This window comes from Nelumbo lutea, chromosome 1, assembly GCF_056320005.1.
Source record: "Nelumbo lutea isolate HS-2025 chromosome 1, American lotus-T2T, whole genome shotgun sequence".
NCBI classification, from domain to species: Eukaryota; Viridiplantae; Streptophyta; class Magnoliopsida; order Proteales; family Nelumbonaceae; genus Nelumbo; species Nelumbo lutea.
In genome coordinates this window covers 124,077,359-124,088,016 of record NC_142684.1, presented here as the reverse complement: position 1 = coordinate 124,088,016, position 10,658 = coordinate 124,077,359, and the positions used below count along the sequence as shown (strand labels likewise).

Sequence of the window (10,658 nt, the reverse complement as noted above, 5' to 3'; positions counted from 1 at the left end):
TCCAAATTGAAATCAGATTATTATTATTATTATTATTATTATTATTATCCAAATAAGTTTTGTTGACTCATTATCTTCATCACTCATGAGATGAGATAGACTATAGACATACTCACGCGTGCACGGACACGCTGGTGGGATAAATCTATTACGACCAAAGGTATGATACCATAAGAGTTTTGACGAATCAAAACTTTTGCGAATTTTAATGAATACCACCTGATTGTTTTAGTTTAATCACTTTATACTGGTTGATTAATTATAAGTTTTTCTGGTAGTGCTTTATAACTTGGATAATGTTTGGTACTGTTGCAATTCAGGCTAAAAAAATTTAGAGGGCAATGGCATTTCATGTCAAAACGCCAACATCATGAAACTCGTTTGGTTGGTATTTATGCTGATTTGGCATTCAACAAATGTTTTGAGCAATATTGCGTTTGGAATTGGCGTTCATAAATGGATTGTTTATGTTCTATGTGACACCATCTTATTATACTGTTTCTCATTAAATGGCTAAACTTAAAAATAAATGTTTTCTGATGATTGGGTCATTATTACACAGATAAGTAAGATCTAATGATTCCAGAAGTAGGCAACTAAAACGAGAACCTTTGTTTTGGATGTAGGATTTATGGGTATGACTGTAATTTTATCTTTGCTAGAATGTGATGAATGAGAATACATTTCAACACTGCCATGTAGGATGCCACTTTGAAGTCAGGTCATTAGACCCTTCTTCAAATGGGCAATTGGAGGAGATGTCAACTAGGCATGACATTTATCCCAACTCCCCTTGGTTCATGTTTTTAGTAAAAATGTTTTATGACTTAAAACAGTTTCACCAAACAGAAAATTGAGGTTCAAACTCAACACCTAGATTGAGGTTTAAACCCAAAACTCCTAGGTGGTGTTGATGGGGCATCATTTCAAGTAGAAATGGCCATTATACCAAACAGAAATGCCCAGCTGGTACTAATGTGGCAGCATTTCAAGTAGCACCCTGTGAGGTTAGATTTTAGTCTTTGGGGGGCAACCATTTGAACTATTTGGTGGTCCTTGTTGATCTCTGAATGTTAGGCTAATAAACCAATCTTTCAAGCATAAAAAATCTGGAAACTATCCATAAAAAATAGCAAAATATTTAGAACTGAATGATAGTTTCAGACTCGACTGAATCAACTTCCCAGCAATTTAATTCCACGATTTTCATCGGTTTGTTCAAGATGGGGGAACAGGTAGTGTAGCATCTACATTGCACCATCAGTTCACCAATGAGGCAAATTCATCCTTTCAAGTGGGAGGCTAAGATTTTCTAATAGTTTAGAACATTAGCCACTGTGTTGTCCTGTAATAAACAATGGGACCAAAGCTGGAACCTTTTATTTCTCGTGCTTCGTAGTAATATATTTTGCTTTTGAGCTATAAAAAAGGGACCAAAGCGAAATCCTACATTTAAAATGACGAATACAAAAAAAAATAAGGCATGAAAATCAATTCTGAAATCTCCAATTTCAGCCTTCAAACCCAGAATTATTTCTCGAAGGAATCTAGAATTGCTTTGAAATAGATTGACCTAACTCCAACTGGGCCAATACGTATGGTGGATAAGAATGTGACCTTTGTCCAAATCATCTCTCCACTTAAACTCGTATGTACTGGAGAGAGCATGGTATATGGCACTAACATGGTACAACACTATATTTACGGCTGTTCTCAATGCATGTCATGGACATCCATGTCACTGATGTTACATCCCACTTGTCTGAACCCACCCAAACCAAAAGGTGGCATGTCACTCACTCACTTCCAAGCAAAGGTGGAACGTCACTATAGAGAATGCAAGTCCTTCATATAATGAAATGACCCTTGCGACGTTTATGGATTCCTTGTTTTTTTCTTCCTGGCTATGTTCCTGTAACTCAGATTGAAGACCCTTCCGCTACCAATAGTTAATTACCTTAACCTTTACCTTCTCTACTTGGTACGAGAAACGGATGTTACCTTAATCACCTACCTGTTTAACCTATTTGCATTGAAAATGAGCCCCAAGCGGGATTCTTTTTATGGGGTGACCCATATGGTGCAGTTGGGATCCATCATAAATCTATTGAATTCATCCTTTAAAAAAGATTATTATGAAAATTTTTAGGCAAAATATATTAGGGAGAATGACTGTTTATCCCATCTTAGAATTCTTAGGCCCATCATACAGGTGGGATGAATCCTGACCGTAAATTGATGCTAAATCCACAGCCAAAATGCAGTTTATAGGGAAGCAGCTACTAATAGATTATGGGGGGCTGTAATTTTAGAGGGCTGCACTTCACTTCTCCGAATATATTATGCATCTACCACAAAGGACATGATTAATTGAAAGTGATGATAAATAGATCTCATTAAATATGAAATTACACCTTATAAAACAGGAGTAATCGGAATGTACTTGTGAGCTGTGACCCAGAGTCAGTACCTCAGTGGTACTAAATTGGGGTAACTGCCCATGTGCCGTCTTGTAGTCATTAATTATTATTGGAATCAATTATTGAAACACTCAAGTTTATGCTGGGCTCAGGTTTTAGATAGATATCTTCCAACCAACCTACCTGTGGACCCTAAGCCCCGAGGGTGGCGTAACTTTTCTATTTGGGAGTCTGAGAGGGTTGTGCCTCCTTAGCCTGACAGGAATGGACCAGATTCGTAATGGACCCATGTATATGCACTTGCTGCACTTCTAGACCCTATTGTAGGTATTTGGTATAAATGGTTTATAGGCTTAAAAACATCGTAGGCCATTAAACAGATCCAGATCCTAAAAATGTTTTTAAGACAAACCCGACTAATTTGGACCAAATATATCGGGTGATAGTGTAATTGGTTAAAAGGGACACCCTCCACTTTGACTTCAACTTCTTATGTTATCAGAACTGGATTTGGGAATTCAGTTCCTCTCCCGTCTTATTCTGCAGAATCCGATACCGTCTTCACTTTAGTTATTTCTATTTCTTGTTTTTGTTTGTTTTTTTGAAGACACCTAGGGTCTGTTCGATTTATAGTTGGAATCGAAATCAAAATTTTTCATAATCGGAATCGGAATGGTTTATTCTCATAGTTTGTTTGGTTCAGACAAGAATAAAAATAAAAATTGAAATCAATAAGAAAGGAATTTCATTCCTAAGAGAGGGACAGGGAATGACCATTCCCTCAAACGGTGAAATGCCACTCCAGCAGGAATAGGAATGAGAATCAGATTCCGTCCAACCAAACAGTGAGAATTAGAATAATCCATTCTGATTTCGATTCCGATTCCAAGTCCTTATTCCTGCGAACCAAATGGTGCCTTATTTCTATTTCTGCTAAAACTCGAAGCACACGGCAAAATATCCACATTTGGCTGAATTCCACTCTTGTCGAAGTAGGCACAGATTATGGAATCTGAAAGCTAGAGCAGCCTTCGATTTGCTTCCGAAGTCCAGTGCCACCCTTATAGATGAAATCCCAAGTTTCATGTTAAAAACTTAGAATAGAGATTTATAACAAAAGCAGTAAGCAATCAGGTGCTATTTATCAAAATTCACCCGGGGGTGGGGTTGATTGGTAAAAGCCATTCCAGATTTATAAACATTGTTAATTTTCTCATAATGGTTATTTTAATCTATATCATTAATTAATGTCAGCATTTTTAGATGTATAAACTATAAAGCAGAAGAAAGTCAGGAGGCAAGGCAACATTCTGGGCTCTAAACCCAACTTGCAGAACTACTTGAAGGGATTTGATTATAGATATAAAAACATATTGTATCTACACTGAGATATGGATGAAAACTAGGGGGGAATTCTCTAAAACTTGTAGCCAGGACAATCTCAATTCCGGGGATCTCAAGCTTCAAGCATGTTTGGAGAACTTTGGAACACACCTAGCGAGGTTAGCTTCTTTAGTTGATTGATGAACAAATGCCAAAATCATACAATAGAAAAGGACACACAAAGAGAGCAACCCCGATTGAGATTTAATGAACAAGTCGGATTGATGGATCAAAGACTGAGATTCAAATCTAGCTTGAGTAGCTCCGACTGTTGTCTCGACAGTTGCGGGTTCACGTGAAAGCTCCCCGGCCACATCGTGTCCACTGCTTCTTCAGAAGTGAATGGCGCCCATCCCATCCTGAAGCTCGAGCCGTTGAACCGTGCTACCATCCCTTCTCTGCTAGGTTTTTGCACCAGTGAGTGGGGCCGGACGCCCATTGATCGGACCATCGAAGGAGCATTGACGGGCAACCTCGAGTCGTTGAATCTCCTAGCGGCGCCTCTCTCCCTTTTGTGTGCGTTCTGGTGGCCACCCAATGCCTGTGAACTGTAGAACTTCCTCATGCAAAAGTTACAGGAGAAAACCTTGTTGGAAGCGGGTTTGAATTGTGGATCAGAGTCCCCGGCCGTCAACTGCTTCTCATTTCTGCCGAGGCTCAGATTTAACCATTCTTCCTCACCCATTCCTTCGTCATTGTTGTCGATAGCTTTTAATCCCGCGTTCTGGTTGCTGGTCGACACCTGGGTTGCTACTTCTTCTTCCTCACTTTGATAGATCATTTTGGCCACCACCCTCAAATCAGAGAAGGGTCTCTAGGGGGTTGATCAAAGGCTAGAAGAAGATATCTGATCAAGAAAGTTGAATTTGAAAGGTGTAGAGGCTTTGTGGGCTGGTGGTGGCTGCTCTTAAAAAGGGTTAGATCATCAATCAAAGGGGGAATAAAATGGGGGGAGGGGAAAAAGGAAGTGGGATTTTTTAATTTTATCTCATTTCTATCCAGTAGCCCCACCTAGTGATGCTTGGCACGCCAGTAGCAATGCTTATGTCATCTTTTAACTGTGCCCATGGCAAGCTTAGGATTCCTCACTTCATCAACTTTACCCTTTCTTCCTCTCTAGCTTAATGTCACCACTTTTTTTTTTTTTTCTTTTTTGTGTAAACATGGTTTTCTTTAGAGTTAACCGATAATAATACAAGGTTGACAATGCTGCCACAATTCCATCAACAGTCAAATCACAATCTTACAATTTATATCAATTGTCCGCCATGAATATTGTTCTGTTCCCCCATCATACTATAAGAAGATCAACGCACATGCTTGGCTGTAAGCAACACATGACCATGAATCTACTTTTTTTGGTAGAAGACCATGAATCTAGCTACTTCTACCATTGGAAATCAAACCATATTGGTATTACATGGCCACACAAAACATATTGGCTTTGACAATCATGACCCATTTGATCCAAGAGCTTAAACAGATAAAGTAAGTCACATGGTTGCATCAAGGTGACTGAGTAGTGAGTACAGTTAATGGTGTTTATCCAAATTATGCCTCATCCAATTCTCGACGCTACACTCAGACAGGCCTCCTGTCAAGTGGGTAAAACTCTTTCATGGACATAGTTGATGAAACTTTTTTCATGTCCAAGTCGGTAAGTAAATACAATAAAGTAGATGACACCCACCGGAGAGCTGTGATCCCTGCTGTATGCGAAAGAGAAAGGCCTTTGTGCTGTGGTGCCACGAGTGAGTGAATGATAAGCTTCACTACAGATTATCGAAGTGAGTGGAGATGCTGTTATTTTATCATTAAACATCTTTTTATTTTATTTTTTCATTTGGAGGGTGGAGGGTGGAGGAAGGGGGGTCCAGCGAACTAGCAATAATGGTGGTAAAAAGTAGGAGTCTTCATGTGGGGCTTCTTGGCTTTCCTCAAACAGGTAGTGGGCAAAATATACGTGTACAGAAGAAGTCCATTAGAACCACTTGTACTTATTCCTGGAATCTTATTGTTATTAACTAGGGGAGAAGATAAGAGGAGTCCAGTTCCCCATAAAGGGTTCTTTTATCTCCTGTTTTATAAATAATTATATATAGTATAATAACGATCATAATGGTATTAAAGGCAACTTCATTGCTGAAGCTGCTTCTGATAAAATAATTATAGTGTTGGATTGATGAATCAAGGGCTTGAATAATAGACTTGTCTCATCCATTGGCTTTCCTTTTGCAGGAGAATTGGTGCTGTAGTACTGTAGTACTAGTAGTATAGGCTTAAAGGAACAGTTTTTGCCACTGACAATTGAAAGTAAGAGACCAACAACCTAGTATATGTTTGGCTTCGATGAGAAAACGGCGCTGTATATGTGTGAGTTGAAAGTATAACATCGTTTTTTGAGAAAATGGTGTTTTTTTTTTGTTTGGAAATATTATTGTCAAGTAAGACGTTTCAGGAACGCCACCGGTGTTCCAGGAAAAAACTTTGGCTGTTGAGGGCCAACAGAATTTCTTATTCGGTTTTTGGGTTGGGCACATTACCATGAGAGTGGGCAAATTAGCAATTGCCTTCTGATTTATTTTGAGTAAAAACAAAAAGCATGACCATGAATTGGTGAACTACGTGAACATGCCCAACCCAAAAACTCTCTTAACAGGAAAGGCCGTTGGTCCACAACAACCAAAGTAACCCAATGTTTTATATCTGTTTTCAGCATTGGTACCTATTATAGGAAGTCCATGTCACTGCTACATCATGTCTTCACCGGCAGCAACAAACTCTAAATAAAAAAAAAATGTCAAATTCAGCGATTCCCTTGGGATACTGTTTTTTTATAAAAACGATTCCAAACATGTTACCATTTTCTGGAGCACTGATTTTTCTAACATAATGCTAATGTGTCACTATTTTCTGGAACAACGACATCGATGCCAAACACCGCCCTAAAAAATACCTAAACAATGGTTTCCAAACTAACGAAAGCAACTTGACAGTTACCCACAGTTGCAACCGTTACAACTATGGCCTTGCTTTTAATTTTTCATTTCTCTGCTTCTTTAATCACGAGAATGTTAGTCAAATTCAAGGTGCCCAGAGAAATTATTCATGTTGGGGTCAGGTAATCCCAGCCTATAAGAAAAAAGCAGACCCTCTGCAGATCATAATTGACCCCATTATAAATCCGGCTTATTGGGTTTGACTTAGTAAAACATGACTAATTGACAGGTCTTCTGATAACTTGATAATAAACCTGCTAAATTTCTGTTTTCTTCTAATGTATGTCATATAAAATGGCAAATATAGACACCTTAGATAAAATTACTATAGATAAACCATGAGAAGAAACATATAGAACAGTGGGAAGTATCTTTATCAACTGCTATGTATTTGCATTGGTTTAAATAAAGCCAGAACAGATAAAAACCAATCCTGACCCTACTAATCCGGACTGAATTGCAGACCAAGATTCTTTATGGTAAAATTAAATCAGTTGGGGTGTTATTCAATTCCAAATGGGGTCGGGAAGAACTCAGAAGTAGTGTTTTCTCATCTGGGTCCTGATGTACTACACTTTCTTAAATTTTCTTTTAATCAATGACAGATATTCTATCACATGTGTATTCCTCATATGTATAGCTTTTAACACGTACTTGTCACAGCCCAAATGAAAAATGTAAGAAAAAAGTGGAGGTGAAGATCCGGACAAGTATGGGAAACTGGAGGACATTGGACCAATCAAGATACACACCACTTCAGTCTCCTGAGCATATATGGAGCTGGTATGGTGTATTAATTGTGATTGGTCAAATATTACAAATGGACTCTATATAATTCAAACTTAAACTGACATTGGACCAATCACAAGTGAATATGCCAGTGTTCTGTAAACGTGGGACCCATATGCAGAAACTTGATCTAGTAATAAGCTTTCCCGATGGTAGATGGAGGGATAGGTGATTTAATTAGGCAGATCCAAATTTACTGTCTACTACGTACAGGGGATTCTCAATTAATGGTGTATTTGGTCCACTAATCCTTATAAGTCCTACACCCCATCTTGTGTAGGCATTTCTCAACAAATTTGAATATGAAAATTTTCAAATAGAAGGGTTGATCATCAACATGTGGGAAATGATTTTGAGCGAAAATTTTCTTCAATTGGCAAGAGAAATGTTCCTTTTGGGGTTCTAACAATACTGCTCGCATGGAAGATTACAGGGTCGTTTGGAAGTTCATCTTCTACTCCATTATCATTATCACCACCATCACTACTACCTCCAGGTCAGGTCCCCACCACCATCAGTACTAACACGACTAGCATCAGCTTTAGCGTTAAATTTTGAAAAATATGTGCTTATCAATGTTAATTACAATTCTTCCATTCTCAACCTATCCAATTTCACTGAATATATAGGATGGGCCCAATACTAATCTACTTAATGACCCAGTAATTGAAATGGTCACTCGGTGTCCCTCTGAAAATGGGGGCACGGGATCAAACCAGGAGATCTGCAGGCTCTCCGTCTCCGTGATAATTTTGATATAGACCTCATGTGCACGCTACTTTGTCCCCTCTCCCTGATTCCCCCTCATCCCTTGTGATAGTGCCCAAATAATCTTTCATGTGACTGTTGAAAACTTGGAATGATTGCCCAAGGCATGGCCGTGAAGTGTGTGTGTCAAGAAGTAAAGAATTCATGACAAAAAACCCCAAACCCTAAAATTTAATAAAATAATAAAAAATACATAGAGACATTGAAAATTGGCATGTGATGGTAGATTGATCATGGCAGCAGGTCAAGTGGAGATTTGCGCTTCAGTTCTAGCGGTGCAACTCTGTGCCATATGTGTGCTATAGGATAGATGTTTGTTTTCTGAACATTTTTCTTTTTAATTCTTAAAATTGCTGTAGTTTTCATTAATTCATAATATACCATCTCTGAATTGACAAAAACAGTTAGTGTACAAATAATATTACTCTAAACTACCCAAAAATAGTGAGAAAGGAAAAAAAAAATGCTGCAATACATAGTAATTAACTAGCTTTGGGCCTTGGACCAAGATAACAGCATAAGCATCCACTAAGAAAAGAGTGATGATGCTTGTGTGTGGTAGATGTATAATTTAGGAATTTTCTTCCTAGGGTTCTGACACATGCTCATCAGTCTTCAGCATATTCATTAGGGAATTACACATAGCAGGTTAAGTCGGCAGTTCAAAGAGAAGAGTTGGAAAGCATTTTATGAGTTTATCCAGTCACAGGGTATCTCCAGAATCCAGAACTAAGCCAAAGGATACGAATTGGTAGGCAGACCCAAGTGGCAATCTGATGCCATGAATGTGCCACTTCAACTGGGGAAGAAAAAGAATGCAAACCTAGCTAGAACAATAAAGAAACGATAAACTAGCTAGGATGCAAAGCAATTAAGTGGGAACTCAACCTTTCCCTTTCCTGTGCACTTTGCCTTTTGCATTATTGGCTTCCCATGTAGTTTTCTTAAGCTAGATGGGAAAGAAAACAAGATAGACACAAGAATCTACAAAGTAACGAGCTCTGATTGGCTGCTTTTGAATTATTCTTGAGGGTCTTCTGTTTGGGTAATTGTTAAACAAGAATAAACACCAGCCAAGAGATATCTGCTCATCACTGAATTCATCAAAGTGAAAGAAACCCGCCTGCACTAACCATATTATTGTGGAGGATCTGGTTCCTTTCAAAAGAGAGATCTAGAGAGAGAGAGGGAGGGCCCGTCTTTGGCTTGCTGTTTCTTGATCTTGATAGGTCTTGCTTAATTGGGTCATTTGGAGGGGGCTTAATTATCATTAACAACTGCAAGAAAAAAATGTTGTCGGGTGGTACAGCTACTTGGACAGATAAGGCTCTGAATGGGCCAGGCGACTGGCATGAAAGAGAAAGGCTGAACAGTAGTGAACTTGTTCACATATACTTTTTAACTCAGACTGGTTATCGTTATCTCTTCGTCCATATATACTCCATGGTATATGAACTATGGATGCCCATCAACTTGCAAATTAATGGTCCCCTTCCCTCCCTCATCCTTCATCCCCCACCTTTCCCCACTTGTCGGTGCCACGCGCCGTCCCATACATCTCGATCAGTGCTTCTCTCAACGTACGTTCTTCAATTCATATTGGTAGCTAGACTCAGTAGTTCCTACCTCATATATACTTTGTTCCCCCTCCACCAGCCTAATAAGCTTTATATATACTTGCTCTCTCTTTAGGCTTGCTCACTTTGGGTATGCTTGTTCAGATACCCACTTTGCCAAAAATGCTAATCCCTGTGTCCACTTTCTGTGTATTCTCTTCTTCACTTTTTTTTTTTTTTTTTTTCTGGGTAAATGCCGATGGGTTGAAGTTTGTCTCTGTTGCACCATATATAGAATTAATTAATACGGAAAATTTTGCCTTAATGAGTCTGTTTGTTTGATTTTACACATGCATGATGGTTCGATGTCAAGGCGTGCTCTTGAGTCCTCATGACCTGCTGCAACGTAACTTCCAATCATAAAATGATCTTTGCTTTTTTTCCTAATCCATGAAGGACGTACGATAGCGATTTCAGCATTGCCCAGGAAAGGAAATTTCTCTTTTTACAACTTACTATATTTGGTTTTCAGAATTTCTTTTAAATTTATTTATTATTTTAAATAGCCTTGATTGGAATCCATCTGATACAATTAATACATTCTTATTGGTCGGGCTATTGTGCTGTGTATTGTCTATGTTTGTCATTGTTATTGCAGATTCGTCCATTGCTTCCGGGTCGTTAAAAAGATTAACGAGTCAATTCCTGCGCGCGAGGTCTTATAAGGGCTATCACTTATCTGC

The 10,658-nt window shown here is 38.7% G+C and overlaps 1 protein-coding gene across 1 annotated transcript; it reads right to left on the bottom strand.

The window, feature by feature from the left end:
* Positions 1-3,748: 3,748 nt before the first annotated feature.
* On the bottom strand, positions 3,749-4,738 carry LOC148877309 (zinc finger protein 7-like). The gene has a single exon (XM_088984798.1). The coding sequence runs from the start codon at positions 4,582-4,584 to the stop codon at positions 4,033-4,035; it is 552 nt and encodes a 183-aa protein (XP_088840924.1). The 5' UTR covers positions 4,585-4,738; the 3' UTR covers positions 3,749-4,032.
* Between the last annotated feature and the right edge of the window lie 5,920 nt (positions 4,739-10,658).

What these genes read in the sequence shown, in the direction of transcription:
- LOC148877309 (XM_088984798.1), bottom strand. Translation starts at nt 4,584, where the DNA reads ATGATCTATCAAAGTGAGGAAGAAGAAGTAGCAACCCAGGTGTCGACC.